This window comes from Scomber scombrus, chromosome 21, assembly GCF_963691925.1.
Source record: "Scomber scombrus chromosome 21, fScoSco1.1, whole genome shotgun sequence".
In the NCBI taxonomy this organism is placed as follows: Eukaryota; Metazoa; Chordata; class Actinopteri; order Scombriformes; family Scombridae; genus Scomber; species Scomber scombrus.
The window spans coordinates 11868111-11887349 of record NC_084990.1 but is presented as its reverse complement, the minus strand read 5'-3'; the positions used below and the strand labels follow the sequence as shown (position 1 = coordinate 11887349).

The following is a 19239-nucleotide window of genomic DNA, read 5'->3' as shown; positions in this document are numbered from 1 at the left end:
TCTTCTATTCTATCCTATTTCTGTGCAGTATTGTAATACTGTGTCTGTACAGTCATGGAACTGTTCAATTTGTTTTCTGGTTAACCTTTGTGTCAATCACATGCTGTGTCATCTGCCAACTTTCCTGTAGACACTTCTTCCTGTTGGCACGGAGCAGATACGAAAGGTAGCGCTCCTGCCTGAGAACAAGGCCAGAAACCGTTTCAGCAACATTCTGCCATGTAAGCTCGTCCCCTCACTGCTGAACTATGACAGATCCATTGACTCGTTCTAGCTGCTGTGGTGAATTACAGTTAAACCATCTTCTGCTTTTTCAACCTAGATGACTGGTGTCGAGTGAAGCTAAGTACATCGAATCCCACTGGGGCCTCTGACTACATCAATGCCAGTTACATGCCAGTATGTATTACTTGATAACTGAAATATACCATCATACAGTAAGACTTCTCAATCAATATTGACTCAAGCTGTCAAACAAAACACTTGAAAGGGACTGATTTAAAAAGCTTCAACATTTATGTTTTACATCCTGCTGAGCATTACAGGAAATAAAAAAGCAAGAGAAGGATACAACATAAACATTGACAATTGCTTCTTAGGGCTACAAGAACAACCGAGAGTACATTGCGACTCAGGGTCCTCTTCCTGCCACAGTCAATGATTTCTGGAGGATGATTTGGGAACAAAGAGTGAAAGGCATCGTCATGGTAACCAACTGCACCGAGGGAAGACGGGTGAGTGTCCAGGAAGATTTGGGATGGGTTTATTACCAGATTATAAAGGAAGGGTAAACTTTAAAAAATCAATGAGCTGTTTTGAATTATTTGCTCAGCTTATCAGTTGTTAAATGGTAACAATTAACATGTTTTACTGTGCACAAAATTACTTGTATTTCAGTATTTTCAAAGGTTCTTCAGTTCCACAAAGAGCTGATACAGATCTATGATTGAAATTTTGTTTTTGTATGTTTCCATTTCCTAGACTAAGTGTGAACAATACTGGCCCTCGGACAGAGAGACTTGCCTTTACGGAGAGATGCAGGTCACCAACAGATCTGAGCAGCAAGAGTTCAACTGGACTTTGAGGGAATTTACACTGAAATATGTATGTAACGACTCATTTTAAACATTTTAAAGATGTAACTAAATAGGTTGACTATTAATATATCTACAAGTGACAAAGCTAAACAAAGAGACTTGAAATTAGGACTGTGTCCACTCAGTCTGTTGAATTTGTGTACATTTGCTTTGTGTACATTTGCCACTATACTCGTTGAACAAACTAACCTATTTATGTGAATCTCCTTCACAGAAGAACACCTCAGAAGAGCGCACTGTGAAACATTTCCACTTTACCGCCTGGCCTGACCACGGAGTCCCACAGGGCACTGAAGTCCTGATCCAGTTCAGAGAACTGTTCAGACAGCACATAAAGACAGAGGGAACTGGGGAACCCACTGTGGTTCACTGCAGGTACAGAATGAGAACTGGTTTCAACCTGAGCTTCAGTAACCTGGATGAATGTCAGCAGCATACTGCAATTATGATGCACCTGCTTTTAAAATGATACATAAAATATTCTCTTATGATCGTTACACCTGGTCACTGACTTCTTACCTTTCACTGTTGTCTCTCTGTTAGTGCTGGAGTGGGGAGGACAGGCACTATTATTGCCTTGGATGTGCTGCTTCAGCAGCTGGAGCGAGAGAAAGCAGTGGGCATCAATGCCTTTGTGCACAAGATGAGACTGAATCGACCACACATGGTGCAGACAGAGGTAAACTGATCATTTAGTTGCTTCGGGCTGAGCTGATCTTCTTTTGATATTTAATGCCAGCTAGTGATAGAGTACAAACACTGTTACAGTACACTGTTACATAGGAAAGTTATGCTTAGATCTCCATGTAGTTGCTCATTTGAATCTCTTAGAAATAAACCTAAAAAAGCTTTTATGCTGCTCCAGTTAAATTTCAACTAGACATATTGATTCAACACTGTAAACATCTACACAGTTTACTGTAGTGTTACTGCAAACAAGGAAGTATTAGCCACAATGCAACGTGTGTATTAGCTCTCTCACTACAAAGAGTTCTGCTTTTCACATGACTGGCAACTTTGGTTTGTTTCTTTGCAGTCCCAGTATGTCTTCCTGCACCAATGCATCATGGACCGTCTGCAGCCACATGAGAAGCCTGAAGAAAACTTATATGAGAATGTGGACATGATATATGTCAACGCCACTGCACTCCGAGAGTTTCGTTAAACAGCTCAAATGCCTGAACTAAAAGAGATTAGCTCTTCACTGAAACGTTCATGCACTTAATGAAAACTCATTCTGAAGCCTTCATGCTGTTTTGTATTTTAAAATATCCTTACTGTAAAAGAAAGATTCAAGACAGATATATATATATATATATATATATATATATATATATATATATATATATATATATATATATATATATATATTTTTTTTTTTAAATTTAACTTATTTTTTTGTGTGTCATCTGCTAATAGTGTATAATTAATATTATTATTATTATCATCCTGTAATGAAATAACACTCCAAATGACCAAAGAATGTTTTCAAATGACTTTATTACAATAAGAAATGTAGAGAGAAAATTATTTTCTATTCGTGGAAGAAATAAAATATTTTTAGTAACAAAACTATAACTGAGTGTGCTTTTACAAAGTCTGCAAAAAAAGGTGAACTGGTACAGAACAACAGCTTGCTCAGCCTGTGTGTTAATCCTACATTGTAAGATGGGTTTTATTTCAGAAATGTGACCTTAATGTGTCCGTATGATGAGGATCCTCTTAAATTGCTTCTTAAATCAAACAGCAAAGCCACTGTCCTCAAAGATCTTCCTCTGTGACGGTTTCACTCGGTGGGTCCTGCCTGCTGGAGGCAAATGAGTAGTTACAATCAATGAGTTCCTGTCTTGCTTTTAGGGCCTCGGGGTTGATCTCTATGGGCACCGAATGCTGCCTGCCTGGATGAAGACGCTCGATTTTAACAACTACAGGCGGGGGAGGGACAGAGAACTTCTTAGAGATGTTGTGCAGGACACTGCATGCCTTGATGATGTTGGACTTTTTGTCCAAAGAGCCTTCTTGTGCAAAACCAAGTTGCATCAGGCACCTGAAACGCCTCTTCATGGAGCCCAGCGTTATCCGCATGACATCATGGATCTTGGCGTGGGCCTGATTAAACAGTTAAACTGCTCCTTCTCATTTGCAGGTTCTGACACAGAAGTCAAGACATGCTTGCTTAGGTTGTAGCTGCTCCCTCCTTTAAGAAAGCGATGAGAGAATTAACATTTAATGGTTTTCTCTGATGCTGTGTTAATACTAAAGATTGCAGTGTAATGTGTTCTCAGTTGGTAATTGAAAATTAATATGTATCATGAAAGGCATCAGCAGGCCTTCTGCATTGTGTAGCTATTCCTTAGAACTGGCAGGAATGACCAAGCAATAAAATACACACTAAAAATACACACATCCTCTATGGGCACACATTTTCATACTGGCTCTGAACCAGATGCCGCTGGAACCAATGAAAATGAACAGAAAATTCCTGCTATGTAAAAACGTATATAGATTTATTTGTTTCATATAATTTTAATCTGAAAAGTAATTCTTGACATTGGAAACAGTAGTTTGACGAAGATATTTTAACTTGAAGTCAACTTTAGAGCTGCAACAATTAGAATCAATTAGTTGCCAACTATTAAATTAGTCGCCAACCCTGTTGATAATTAATCAATAGTTGTGAGTTATTTTAAAATGAGAAAATGTAAACCTCTTGGGGATTTTGGGAAACAGTGCCATTTTCTGATAATTTTATTTACCAAGGAAGAAACAATTTATCAATAAAGAATATTATTGCTAATTGTAGCATGAAAAAAATGAAATGTAGAACTATTATTATTTTAAATTTTTATGCATGTAATCACTCAGGTTTCTCCCATTCCTCCATTGCATTAACTTACCAATAACCCAGTACTGTCCATTCAATTCATCTTCCATCTCTCTTCCTTTGAACGACTATTCCCATAAATCCTGCTGGAATGTGCTGCCCACACAACACTTTTCTCAATCATGAATTGGCTCACGACCGACATGTACCCCAAGGTGTTGACAAAAGACAGTGTCCTTCTCACATGGAGAGGCTCTGATCTTGAAGTGAGCAAATGCTGGATGTAAACAGCAGCAAGTATCATGGGAGCACTCTCTTATTCTGTACTGTGGTAGTGCGCAAAGCTGTGCAGCATCACCCCCAGTGAACAGGAATGTGAATCAGCACTGAGGAGGGGAAAAACCTGGATACAGATATACAACTTTATTGTTTCACCTCTAGCATATTATGTAAAGTTTGCATCTCATCACCCCGCTCACAGTATACCAGCATTCTATTTTAACAGACATGTTGGTCAGCTTTTAGATATACAGGACCTCCTCAAGGCTCGAATGTGATATTTCCATTCCTTAGCTTTCCTGCTTTGTTGTCCCGTTCCTTTCCCAAACATTATTATGACTTTCCATTCTCTTTCCGTCACTCACTGTGCTGTCTCTTCTCCTGCACTTCTCCTCTTACTCCTTTTCTTCTTCTATTACTCACAGTATTTGCATCCATATCATCATCATCCCAACCCTGAGAATGTTCACTCATTCTTCACTCACGATATGGTTGATTGCAATCCGACAACAATTTCCTGGTTTCTCTCAAGCTCCACTGCTCCAGGAATGTCAATAAGGACTAACGAGGGACTAAAAACCTGGATACAGATATATTATAATTCTGATTGACAGGTGTAATTACATCAGTATGATTGTGCTTTTCCTGAATAATATTCAGTTTTAATTAGGAGAGATCAGAGAATGAAGATAAAGAGTTGTTTATTATACAGATGATATTAATGATTAGGTATTGTCAAAGTCTCTCCGCAGAGAGATTTTGAATCAAAGGACGTCATTCCTGAGCAGCATCAAGATAAATCCCCCCATGGAGTCCAGACCCTGGTGGTGGCTGATGACATGGATGATGACAGGGAGAACCTCAGGCAGAACAGGGCTACAGGTGGGCGGCCATCTGGCTCAACTGGTTTGGATGACGTGACATCCAAACCAATCTGACTTCTACTGAGACTGATCAGATTGATGAGGTTGATGAAGTGATGCATTGATGACTGTGAAGACTGGGTGGTGATGGGGAGGTGGTGGGTCTCACAAAACAGCATCAAGAATGCACCTAAGCAGAGAAGGAGAACATTTTAAAAGACAGCTGCAATATGATAGGCTGACAAAGAAGGTACCATGCTATTGGTAAGATGTGACCAGGTGATGTGAACAGCTGGTTACATTAACATTCATATTACATTGCTCCGTTTAGGCCATTTAATATGAAGCACTTGGTGTATGTAATTTATTTTATTGTAAAGCACTTTTAGCTACATTTCATTTCTTGTATGGAAAGGTACTTTACAAATAAAGTTCTCATTATTAGCATTCACAGCATCAGTGGTAGTAACTATAGTACTCCTATGGATATTAAACTACACACACAGAGTTGAAGCAGTACGTCACCTGTGATGTTGTCTACAGAGTCGAGAAGAGCCTTGTTGTTCAAGTTTACTCCAAACAGCATCACTGTAACAATTGTTATTGCAACCAGCAAATAGACTGGCACCGCAAGAGCCCAATATTAGTTAAATAAAAGAAATATAAATAGACCAGCACTTTTATTGATCTGTAATCTGAAACGCTGTAATGTCCTAAGCGTTAGTTGATGTTTTCTGTTCATAGTTCCTTATAGATCACAACCACAAGAAAGTTATAAATATCACAGCCTACTGAGACAGTGCAAAGAAATCTAAAGAAAATATATATCCTGTGCAACCAGTCCAGTTTAAGGGGTTCTACAGCGATTTGAAGTTAGAAATCATTAAAACAATCATTTTAAAATACAAATAATTGTAGATTATTCAAGGGGCTTTTGAGATATTTTCCTGGGTTCATTGCAAGTGAAAAGAAAATGTTTGTTTACACATTATAAAGGTGCAGTGATGAACATGAAACTTGTGATGACAAACATACAGCAGATATGGAGCTATTCACACTAATAAACATGTAAAACAGGAAAATTTACTGCACGGATCTCTACCTTTGACATGTGGAACACAATGAGGTCTCTGTGGTTGTACAAGGCCATCAAAAGTCAACATCTCTGAAATAAAGTTAATTTTGGACTGCGTCAGCTTGGGCTCAAAGACATTGTTGATTTGGTCAACACACAAGTGGCAGCACTGAAAATAGAAACCTGAAGTTCAGCTCGGACCGGCAAAACAAAGGAATTTAACAAGTTTATAGTATGTCTGCAGCTTACTAAAACATTACAATGATGAGGCATTTATCTTTCAAAATCACCTCAGACCACTTGCTGGTGTGTGCCTTCCTGAGTCTACTTTGGGTAAGTTTTTTCTCACTTTCCACTTTGATAGTGATCAGATAGTGTACCTTTATTCAACAGAAGGTTATCCTAAAATTCTGGAATTTATACATACATATCAGTAACAATGGAATTTAATTGTGGAGGACCAGAAGAGTTACTGAAAAAGGAAAAAAACTTTTCATTAATTAATAACTAATTTCACAATTAAAAAGAGGAATTATAAAAAGGGATTTAAAAAAGTAACTTTAAAAAGTTATTTAAAACACCATTTGGAAAATACATGAATTAATTCCCAAATAAATGACTGAATTTCAAAATCATTTATAAAATGCAGTTTTAATAACAATTAAATAAGTGAATTTGCAAAATGAATTAAGAATACAACTTTTAATTGGGCATTTAAAAGGGACATCCTGTTTTCTATTTGCATTTCCATTTCCTTGTTGCTTGTCCCTTATCCTATTCAAAAATGGATTTGCTGAGTCATTTCCCCTTTTCATTTCCATGTTCAGTGTCCCTCCTGGTAAAGCAACAAGGAAATGGAAAATAAAAAAATAAATAAAAAAAATAGAGAACAGAATGTCCCTTTTTCATGTCTTCTGTCAATGGTGCAGATTCAATAAGCGAAACACTTTATGAAATTAAACTTCATATATTTGGAATGAGGTCCATCTTGCTGTAACTTAATTATTCTGTTGCTGTTTTGTTTTCAGGGTGCCACTAACTCCACAGCAACATCCAAACCAGGTACAAGAAAAGCAACAACACAAACAACAATGCTGACTACAACAACAACAACAACAACAACAACTAAGCCACGTAAGTACGAACTGCTTTCCGTAATATTTGGTGGTTATATGTCTGACTTGTGAGCTTCTAAAATGAAACTTTTTGTCTTTTTAGCTCCTGAAAATGTGAAGAATGTGGAGGTAGTGACCCAAAATGAGAACAGTATAACTCTGAGATGGAACAAGGTTAATCACATCTCAACATACTTCCTGAAGTATGTTAACAATGACATTGACAAAGTGGACTTTATCAATGAAACTCCTGGAGAGACATCAGTTACACATGAAGTCACTGATTTGAGTGCTGGGAAAAAATATGATTTTTTGCTCCTCACATCGGACAATGGAGTCAACAGCACTGGAGTCAATATTTCTGCAGCCACTTGTAGGTGATGTTTGAGTATACATTTGGAATAATTTTGCCTGTGACATGCAAATGAAAGATTAGCAGCTGTATTTACTTGTACTCATATTTTCTGGTTATGCATTCTCTCCCATTTATCAGTTGGACAAAATAAAACTTGCAGTGCTTATATAGAGACATGGTGATATGTATTCACAAGTATTACTGTCTATTTATATTCTAGCACCTTTTAATGTAAAACAGTTAAAATCAGTTAGACAAAGTGAGACCAATATAACACTTCAGTGGAAAAAAGTGTCATTTAAAAAAATCAGATTTGGTTAAAGTTTCTTCTCCACATTCATGTACATCCTAGCTCCTCGTAACGCAGAGGACTTGAAAGTAATTGGACAAAATGAGACCAGTATAACTCTGCAGTGGAACAAAGTGGATGACATCCTCGACTATACACTTCTCTATCTGCACTAAAGCATGTTTAGAAAATTGTAAAATATTTCCATTTTTGTATATTCAGGGTCACATTGAGATAAATCTTAAAATTTCTAGCTAAAAATAAAAGTTTTAACCTTTTTTTTTCTTTTCATGTACAAAAAATGGGTCAAATTAGACCCTGAATAGTATGTACTGTAAGGGTTAAATCAAATTTTGTATCAGTTTCTTCTCTGTCTCTTTACATCCTAGCTCCTCGTAACGCAGACGGCTTTAAATCAACTGGACAAAATGAGACCAGTATAACTCTGCAGTGGAACAAAGTGAATGACATCTTCAACTATACACTTGTGTTCAATGGAAGTGAGACACATTTCACTGCACCAGAGGGAGATACTCTGACACACACTCAACCAGGACTCACAAATGGGACTAAATATGACTTCAGTCTCTTCACTGTGTTTGAAAATGTCAGAAGCAGTGGAGTAAACATAACTGCAGTCGCTGGTAAGATGTGTTTCCTCTTATAAAGCCCCACAACAAGACCAAGGACAGAGTTCACTTAGTATTTTTGACTGTGTTTGATAAAATACTGAAATTGAATGAAACATTTTTGAAAAGTTACAGAAAACACAAGATTTTGCTGTGTATGTCATGTTATTGTTTTAACCTTTACATACTGTTTATATTCAAGCATTTCACAGTATCCCCTCATAATTAGTCTCTATACATAATTTTGTGTGTAATTTTGTGCATTATCTGCACTAAAACATGTTTATAAAGTTGTAAAATATTTCCATTTTTGTATATTCAGGGTCACATTAAGATAAATCTTAAAATTTCCAGCTAAAAATACAAGTTTTAATGTTTTTCTTTTCTTTTTAAGTACAAAAAATGGGTCAAATTAGACCCTGAATAGTATGTAAGGGTTAAATCAAACTTCGTTACAGTTTTCTTCTCTATGTCTCTTTACATCCTATCTCCTCGTAACGCAGACGGCTTTAAATCAACTGGACAAAATGAGACCAGTATAACTCTGCAGTGGAACAAAGTGAAAGACATCTTCAACTATACACTTGTGTTCAATGGAAGTGAGACACATTTCACTGCACCAGAGGGAGATACTCTGACACACACTCAACCAGGACTCACAAATGGGACTAAATATGACTTCAGTCTCTTCACTGTGTTTGAAAATGTCAGAAGCAGTGGAGTAAACCTAACTGCAGTCACTGGTAATATGTGTTTCCTCTTATAAAGCCCCACAACAAGACCAAGGACAGAGTTCACTTAGTATTTTTGACTGTGTTTGATAAAATACTGAAATTGAATGAAACATTTTTGAAAAGTTACAGAAAACACAACATTTTGCTGTGTATGTCATGTTATTGTTTTAACCTTTACATACTGTTTATATTCAAGCATTTCACAGTGTCCCCTCATAATTAGTCTCTATACATAATTTTGTGCATTATCTGCACTAAAAAATGTTTAGAAAGTTTAAAATATTTCCATTTTTGTATATTCAGGGTCACCTTAAGATAAATCTTAAAATTTCTAGCTAAAAAGAAAAGTTTTAAAGTTTTTCTTTTCTTTTTATGTACAAAAAATGGGTCAAATTAGACCCTGAATAGCATGTAAGGGTTATATCAAATTTTCTTTCAGTTTCTTCTCTGTGTCTTTACATCCTAGCTCCTCGTAACGCAGACGGCTTTAAATCAACTGGACAAAGTGAGACCAGTATAACTCTGCAGTGGAACAAAGTGAATGACATCCTCAACTATACACTTGTGTTCAATGGAAGTGAGACACATTTCACTGCACCAGAGGGAGATACTCTGACACACACTCAACCAGGACTCACAAATGGGACTAAATATGACTTCAGTCTCTTCACTGTGTTTGAAAATGTCAGAAGCAGTGGAGTAAACCTAACTGCAGTCACTGGTAAGATGTGTTTCCTCTTATAAAGCCCCACAACAAGACCAAGGACAGAGTTCACTTAGTATTTTTGACTGTGTTTGATAAAATACTGAAATTGAATGAAACATTTTTGAAAAGTTACAGAAAACACAACATTTTGCTGTGTATGTCATGTTATTGTTTTAACCTTTACATACTGTTCATATTCAAGCATTTCACAGTATCCCCTCATAATTAGTCTCTATACATAATTTTGTGCATTATCTGCACTAAAACATGTTTAGAAAGTTGTAAAATATTTCCATTTTTGTATATTCAGGGTCACCTTAAGATAAATCTTAAAATTTCTAGCTAAAAAGAAAAGTTTTAAAGTTTTTCTTTTCTTTTTATGTACAAAAAATGGGTCAAATTAGACCCTGAATAGTATGTAAGGGTTAAATCAAATTTTCTTTCAGTTTCTTCTCTGTCTCTTTACATCCTAGCTCCTCGTAACCCAGAGGAGTTTAAATCAACTGGAAAAAATGAGACCAGTATAACTCTGCAGTGGAACAAAGTGAATGACATCCTCGACTATACACTTGTGTTCAATGGAAGTGAGATAAATGTCACTGCATTACGGGAAGATAATGTGACATACACTGTATCAGGACTCACAAATGGGACTAAATATGACTTCAGTCTCTTCACTGTGTTTGAAAATGTCAGAAGCAGTGGAGTAAACCTAACTGCAGTCACTGGTAAGATGTGTTTCCTCTTATAAAGCCCCACAACAAGACCAAGGACAGAGTTCACTTAGTATTATTGACTGTGTTTGATAAAATACTGAAATCAAATGAAACATTTTTGAAAAGTTACAGAAAACACAACATTTTGCTGTGTATGTCATGTTATTGTTTTAACCTTTACATACTGTTTATATTCAAGCATTTCACAGTATCCCCTCATAATTAGTCTCTATACATAATTTTGTTTGTAATTTTGTGCATTATCTGCACTAAAACATGTTTAGAAAGTTGTAAAATATTTCCATTGTTGTATATTCAGGGTCACATTGAGATAAATCTTAAAATGTCTAGCTAAAAATAAAAGTTTTAACGTTTTTTTTTCTTTTCATGTACAAAAATGGGTCAATTTAGACCCTGAATAGTATGTAAGGGTTAAATCAAACTTCGTTACAGTTTTCTTCTCTATGTCTCTTTACATCCTAGCTCCTCGTAACGCAGACGGCTTTAAATCAGCTTGACAAAATGAGACCAGTATAACTCTGCAGTGGAACAAAGTGAATGACATCCTCAACTATACACTTGTGTTCAATGGAAGTGAGACACATTTCACTGCACCAGAGTGAGATACTCTGACACACACTCAACCAGGACTCACAAATGGGACTAAATATGACTTCAGTCTCTTCACTGTGTTTGAAAATGTCAGAAGCAGTGGAGTAAACCTAACTGCAGTCACTGGTAATATGTGTTTCCTCTTATAAAGCCCCACAACAAGACCAAGGACAGAGTTCACTTAGTATTTTTGACTGTGTTTGATAAAATACTGAAATTGAATGAAACATTTTTGAAAAGTTACAGAAAACACAACATTTTGCTGTGTATGTCATGTTATTGTTTTAACCTTTACATACTGTTTATATTCAAGCATTTCACAGTGTCCCCTCATAATTAGTCTCTATACATAATTTTGTGTGTAATTTTGTGCATTATCTGAACTAAAACATTTTTATAAAGTTGTAAAATATTTCCATTTTTGTATATTCAGGGTCACATTAAAATAAATCTTAACATTTCTAGCTAAAAATAAAAGTTTTAATGTTTTTCTTTTCTTTTTAAGTACAAAAAATGGGTCAAATTAGACCCTGAATAGTATGTAAGGGTTAAATCAAACTTCGTTACAGTTTTCTTCTCTATGTCTCTTTACATCCTAGCTCCTCGTAACGCAGACGGCTTCAAATCAACTGGACAAAATGAGACCAGTATAACTCTGCAGTGGAACAAAGTGAATGACATCCTCAACTATACACTTGTGTTCAATGGACGTGAGACACATTTCACTGCACCAGAGGGAGATACTCTGACACACACTCAACCAGGACTCACAAATGGGACTAAATATGACTTCAGTCTCTTCACTGTGTTTGAAAATGTCAGAAGCAGTGGAGTAAACCTAACTGCAGTCACTGGTAATATGTGTTTCCTCTTATAAAGCCCCACAACAAGACCAAGGACAGAGTTCACTTAGTATTTTTGACTGTGTTTGATAAAATACTGAAATTGAATGAAACATTTTTGAAAAGTTACAGAAAACACAACATTTTGCTGTGTATGTCATGTTATTGTTTTAACCTTTACATACTGTTCATATTCAAGCATTTCACAGTATCCCCTCATAATTAGTCTCTATACATAATTTTGTGCATTATCTGCACTAAAAAATGTTTAGAAAGTTGTAAAATATTTCCATTTTTGTATATTCAGGGTCACCTTAAGATAAATCTTAAAATTTCTAGCTAAAAAGAAAAGTTTTAAAGTTTTTCTTTTCTTTTTATGTACAAAAAATGGGTCAAATTAGACCCTGAATAGTATGTAAGGGTTAAATCAAATTTTCTTTCAGTTTCTTCTCTGTCTCTTTACATCCTAGCTCCTCGTAACCCAGAGGAGTTTAAATCAACTGGAAAAAATGAGACCAGTATAACTCTGCAGTGGAACAAAGTGAATGACATCCTCGACTATACACTTGTGTTCAATGGAAGTGAGATAAATGTCACTGCATTACGGGAAGATAATGTGACATACACTGTATCAGGACTCACAAATGGGACTAAATATGACTTCAGTCTCTTCACTGTGTTTGAAAATGTCAGAAGCAGTGGAGTAAACCTAACTGCAGTCACTGGTAAGATGTGTTTCCTCTTATAAAGCCTCACAACAAGACCAAGGACAGAGTTCACTTAGTATTATTGACTGTGTTTGATAAAATACTGAAATCAAATGAAACATTTTTGAAAAGTTACAGAAAACACAACATTTTGCTGTGTATGTCATGTTATTGTTTTAACCTTTACATACTGTTTATATTCAAGCATTTCACAGTATCCCCTCATAATTAGTCTCTATACATAATTTTGTTTGTAATTTTGTGCATTATCTGCACTAAAACATGTTTAGAAAGTTGTAAAATATTTCCATTGTTGTATATTCAGGGTCACATTGAGATAAATCTTAAAATGTCTAGCTAAAAATAAAAGTTTTAACGTTTTTTTTTCTTTTCATGTACAAAAATGGGTCAATTTAGACCCTGAATAGTATGTAAGGGTTAAATCAAACTTCGTTACAGTTTTCTTCTCTATGTCTCTTTACATCCTAGCTCCTCGTAACGCAGACGGCTTCAAATCAACTGGACAAAATGAGACCAGTATAACTCTGCAGTGGAACAAAGTGAATGACATCCTCAACTATACACTTGTGTTCAATGGACGTGAGACACATTTCACTGCACCAGAGGGAGATACTCTGACACACACTCAACCAGGACTCACAAATGGGACTAAATATGACTTCAGTCTCTTCACTGTGTTTGAAAATGTCAGAAGCAGTGGAGTAAACCTAACTGCAGTCACTGGTAAGATGTGTTTCGTCTTATAAAGCCCCACAACAAGAACTGGGGCAGAGTTCACTTAGTATTTTTGACTGTGTTTGATAAAATACTGAAATTGAATGAAACATTTTTGAAAAGTTACAGAAAACACAACATTTTGCTGAGTATGTCATGTTATTGTTTTAAATCAAATTTTGTTACAGTTTCTTCTCTATGTCTCTTTACATCCTAGCTCTTCGTAACGCAGAGGAGTTTAAATCAATTGGACAAAATGAGACCAGTATAACTCTGCAGTGGAACAAAGTGGATGACATCCTCAACTATACACTTGTGTTCAATGGAAGTGAGATAAATGTCACTGCATTACGGGAAGATAATGTGACAAACACTGTATCAGGACTCACAAGTGGGACTAAATATGACTTCAGTCTTTTCACTGTGTTTGAAAATGTCAGAAGTAGTGGAGTAAACCTAGCTGCAGTCACTGGTAAGATGTGTTTCCTCTTATAAAGCCTCACAACAACTGTCAGGACAGAGCTCTGTAACAATATCTGATTTCCAGTTTGTTATTAACAGATGGGTGCTGCTCACTGAATATTACTGCTGTTGAGAAAATATCATAATGGAATGACTTATTATTGAACTATACAAAATTATACAAAACTATTATTCATTAGTTACAACATATTCAGTCATTTACATTGATAAATGTGTGTGTGATGAATCAAGGCTTTTTTTCTGTCCATCAGTGATGCTTGACATTTTTTGTGTGTCTGCTTGAAACCAAATCAGCAAATCTTCATTTCACTAAAACTTGAATCACAGAATGATTGGCAGATGATTGAAATAAAAAACAATTTAATGTTTAATGTTTTGCAGTGGAGTATAGATTTTGGTTTCATTTTCATCAAATATGTATTGAATGAATGTATGCTTGAATTTGTATTTTTATTTTTTTGCTAAATCACATATTGACACTCTGAGCTGCTGGTATATGTTGTTTGTGACTGTAAAGGCATCTTTCCACTTGTTTTCACTCAGCTCCTGCAGATGTAAAAGCTCGATGTGAGAACGTTGCAGCTGGCTACTCCATCCTTATCGTCTTTGATAAACCGAAGGGTTTGTGGACTGAAGTGGAGGTGAATGTGACTGGGAAGACAAAAAAGTATGATAATGAGACACAGAAGATCACAATACCTGGATTCCTACCTGCAAAATCATATGAGGTGTCTATAGCTCTACTGTCTGAGAATGTGATGAGTTGTACACCGTATGTTTTCCAATGCCAGACTGATCCAAGGGGTGAGTCAAGTGAACATATTAACCTATATATTCCTGATGTACGTTTTAAACAGTAGTCACCCTAGTGGAAAAAATATAATGTGACTGTGATGCTTGGCTGTGTTGAGTATCTTATTACTGTACTGTATGTTACAAAGCATTTAATCCAGATTTTGCTCCCTGTAGGAGTCATTGCAGGGTCAGTGATTGCTGTCCTGCTTTTTGGTGTTCTGGTCTTTCTAATGGTCTTCATTTTGCTTAAAAGACCAGATATTATCAGGTTGGTGCAAACTCAGTGACAACACTACTTCAGTTATTTTGCCAAAATTTAGTCAATCAGACTCAAGCAGAGAATCTCTTTACTTCTTTCCCACAGCAGAAAAAAAACATTAATTGAGGGTTCTCGACAATCTGAATATAGCAAGTAAGTACAATCTTAATTGCCTCTATATAATGTTAACAACACTGTCAGTTTACATTTATATTTACATTTAGTCATTTAGCAGACGCTTTTATCCCCTGTAAGTTATTGTAAAAATGAGTTAAGTGGTCTTCAAAATGAGATACATTTGGGAGAGAATGAGATCATATCTGAAAAATTATTCTGAAAAATCTGAAAAAATTCATGTATGGATGCAACCGTCTTAAATAAGGTATACAATGGTGACAATGTGCATTTTTGTTCTGTTTCATTTTTTTCAGAGCTATTTCTTTCGCAGATTTTCCAGACCACTTCTACCATTTAAGTGCAGATGAGAACAGAGGTTTCAGTGAGGAATATGAGGTGCATTAAAAAGCTAATTGTACTTTGTTCTTCCTTTTCTATTCTTTCCTATTTCTGTGCAGTATTGTAATACTGTGTCTGTACAGTTGTGGAACTGTTCAATTTGTTTTCTGTTTAACCTTTGTGTCAATCACATGCTGTGTCATCTGCCAACTTTCCTGTAGAAACTTCTTCCTGTTGGCACGGACCAGATACGAAAGGTAGCGCTCCTGCCTGAGAACAAGGCCAGAAACCGTTTCAGCAACGTTCTGCCATGTAAGCTCGTCCCCTCACTGCTGAACTATGACAGATCCATTGACTCGTTCTAGCTGCTGTGGTGAATTACAGTTAAACCATCTTCTGCTTTTTCAACCTAGATGACTGGTGTCGAGTGAAGCTAAGTACATCGAATCCCACTGGAGCCTCTGACTACATCAATGCCAGTTACATGCCAGTATGTATTACTTGATAACTGACTATCACTAAATAAAGTTCTTTATTTAACCAAAAATATACCATCATACAGTAAGACTTCCCAATCAATATTGATTCAAGCTGTCAAACAAACACTTGAAAGGGACTGATTTAAACATCTTCAACACTTCATCATCTGGAGTAAAGTTGCTGCAGCTGCACATTCATTTGAAGTCTAGCCGTGTATGTAGAGCTGACTTTATGTGACTTCATGAGCATAAAACTACGTTTTACATCCTGCTGAGCATTACAGGAAATATAAAAGCAAGAGAAGGATACAACATTAACCTTGACAATTGCTTCTTAGGGCTACAAGAACAACCGAGAGTACATTGCGACTCAGGGTCCTCTTCCTTCTACAGTCAATGATTTCTGGAGGATGATCTGGGAACAAAGAGTGAAAGGCATCGTCATGGTAACCAACTGCACGGAGGAAGGACGGGTGAGTGTCCAGGAACATTTGGGATGGGTTTATTACCAGATTATAAAGGAAGGGTAAACTTTAAAAAAAATTAATGAGCAGTAATGAATAATTTGCTCCTGTAGCTTATGTGTTATTAAATGGTGACAATTAACACGTTTTACTGTGTACAAAATGATTTGTATTTTCAAAGGTGGTCGGTTCCACAAAGACCTGATAAAGATCTATGATTTAAATTTTGTATTTGTATGTTTCCATTTCCTAGACTAAGTGTGAACAATACTGGCCCTCGGACAGAGAGACTTGCCTTTATGGAGAGATGCAGGTCACCAACAGATCTGAGCAGCAAGAGTTCAACTGGACTTTGAGGGAATTTACACTGAAATATGTGTGTAACAACTCATTTTAAACATTTTAAAGATGTAACTAAATAGGTTGGCTATTAATATATCTACAAGTGACAAAGCAAAACAAAGAGACTTGAAATTAGGACTGTGTCTGTTTGAATTTGTGTACATTTGCTTTGTGTACATTTGCCACTATACTGGTTGAACACACCAACCTATTTATGTGAATCTTCTTCACAGAAGAACACCTCAGAAGAGCGCACTGTGAAACATTTCCACTTTACCGCCTGGCCTGACCACGGAGTCCCACAGGGCACTGAAGTCCTGATCCAGTTCAGAGAACTGTTCAGACAGCACATAAAGACAGAGGGAACTGGGGAACCCACTGTGGTTCACTGCAGGTACAGAATGAGAACTGGTTTCAACCTGAGCTTCAGTAACCTGTACTTTGGATGAATGTCAGCAGCATACTGCAATTATGATGCACCTGCTTTTAAAATGATACATAAAATATTCTCTTATGATCGTTACACCTGGTCACTGACTTCTTACCTTTCACTGTTGTCTCTCTGTTAGTGCTGGAGTGGGGAGGACAGGCACTATTATTGCCTTGGATGTGCTGCTTCAGCAGCTGGAGCGAGAGAAAGCAGTGGGCATCAATGCCTTTGTGCACAAGATGACGCTGAGTCGACCACACATGGTGCAGACAGAGGTAAAACTGATCATTTAGTTGCTTCAGGCTGAGCTGATCTTCAGGAATCTCTTTCGATATTTAATGCCAGCTAGTGATAGACTACGAACACTGTTACAGTACTCTGTTACATAGGAAGGTTATGCTTAGATCTCCATGAAGTTGCTCATTTGAATCTCTAAAAATAAACCTAAAAAAGCTTTTATGCTGCTCCAGTTAAATTTCAACTAGATATTTATATATATATATATTGATTCAATACTGTAAACATCTACAGAGTTTACTGTAGTGTTACTGCAAACAAGGAAGTATTAGCCACAATACAATGTCTGTATTAGCTCTCTCACTACAAAGAGTTCTGCTTTTCACATGATTGGCAACTTAAATTTGTTTCTTTGCAGTCCCAGTACGTCTTCCTGCACCAATGCATCATGGACCTTCTGCAGCCACATGAGAAGACTGAAGAAAACGTATATGAGGATGTGGACATGATATATGTCAACGCCACTGCACTCCGAGAGTTTCGTTAAACAGCTGAAATGCCTGAGATTAGCTCTTCACTGAAAAGTTTATGCACTTAATGAAAAACTCATTCTGAAGCCTTCATGCTGTTTTGTATTTTAAAATATCTACTGTAAAAGAAAGATTTAAGAGATATATTTACGGTTGATGCATAGAAAGTTAAGATTTTATTCATTTTTTTCTCTCATCTGCTAAAAGTGTATCATTAGGACCTGAGCACTAAACAGTGCGAAGGCCCTATTGAATCTGCAGGAATTATTTTCGTTTTTCTCTTTCATCTTTCTTCTACATCTACATTATTCCGACCAATTTTATATTCACTCTTTGTCATCTCAAGACCTCGAAGATGCATTGCAGCAAATTTTGCTGTTTCAGGGCAGGTCGGGGGAGCGAGGGCCCATTAATCCCTTCTTGCAGCTTTAATTAATATTATTATTATCATCCTGTAATGAAATAACAAATGACCAAGGAATGTTTTCAAATGACATTTATTACAGTAAGAAATGTAGGCAGAAAATTATTTTTCTGTTTGTAGAAGAAATACAATATTTTTTAGTAACAAAACTACAACTTAATGTGCTTTATAAGTGCCTAATAAGATTTGTTTCTTATAATTTTAATCTGATAGGTCATTCTTGACATTGTAAACAGTTTTACAAAGATATTTTAAATTTAAATCCACTTAGAGCAGCAACAATTAGAATCAGTTAGTAATTAATTACGTAAAAACTGGTGTATAAGATGCACCTTAAACGCGATTTTTTAAATTGAAAAGTGGGGTGCGTCTTATACAGTGATGCAGGTTATACCAATAAAATGCAGCGAGAGGTTGGATCTGGATATGATCATAGGTAAAGGGCTGTCCACACTAAGGACAATAACTATAACAATAATTATAACTATAAAGAGAATGTGAACGTTAACACTTTTGAACGATAACGTCCAAAAAACCGCGGTGTCAGGCACGCGCTGCGCTGCTGTGTCAGCAGCTTAAAAAAATAGACTATTAATGACCCGTTAATGCTGTATGTTGTACGGAAAAATAAAAAATAAAAAACAGGTGGGTTCACCGGAGGATGCTGACTCACTTGCTGTGTTGTATAATAATTTACAGACCAAACTGACCCGATTGTCAGCTGATGTTGAAGCGCGATGCCCAAAGTGCACAGATGAGCAG

At 36.3% G+C, this 19239-nt stretch overlaps 1 protein-coding gene and 2 pseudogenes across 1 annotated transcript in view; 2 read left to right on the top strand and 1 right to left on the bottom strand.

Annotated features, from left to right (window-relative positions):
• LOC134002991 (receptor-type tyrosine-protein phosphatase H-like) overlaps nt 1–2635 on the top strand; it is a 49780-nt gene extending 47145 nt beyond the window's left edge. Inside the window, exons 22-28 of the mRNA XM_062442069.1 lie at nt 131–221; nt 323–399; nt 600–734; nt 982–1104; nt 1312–1472; nt 1641–1776; nt 2134–2635. Of these exons, the coding sequence (XP_062298053.1) occupies nt 131–221; nt 323–399; nt 600–734; nt 982–1104; nt 1312–1472; nt 1641–1776; nt 2134–2262 (852 nt within the window). The 3' untranslated portion in view covers nt 2263–2635. The remainder of the gene's footprint in view (nt 1–130; nt 222–322; nt 400–599; nt 735–981; nt 1105–1311; nt 1473–1640; nt 1777–2133) is intronic.
• Nucleotides 2636–2714: 79 nt separating this feature from the next.
• LOC134003866 (putative nuclease HARBI1) lies at nt 2715–5185 on the bottom strand (annotated as a pseudogene).
• A 133-nt stretch (nt 5186–5318) lies between these two features.
• On the top strand, nt 5319–18097 carry LOC134003865 (receptor-type tyrosine-protein phosphatase H-like; annotated as a pseudogene).
• Nucleotides 18098–19239: the final 1142 nt, after the last annotated feature.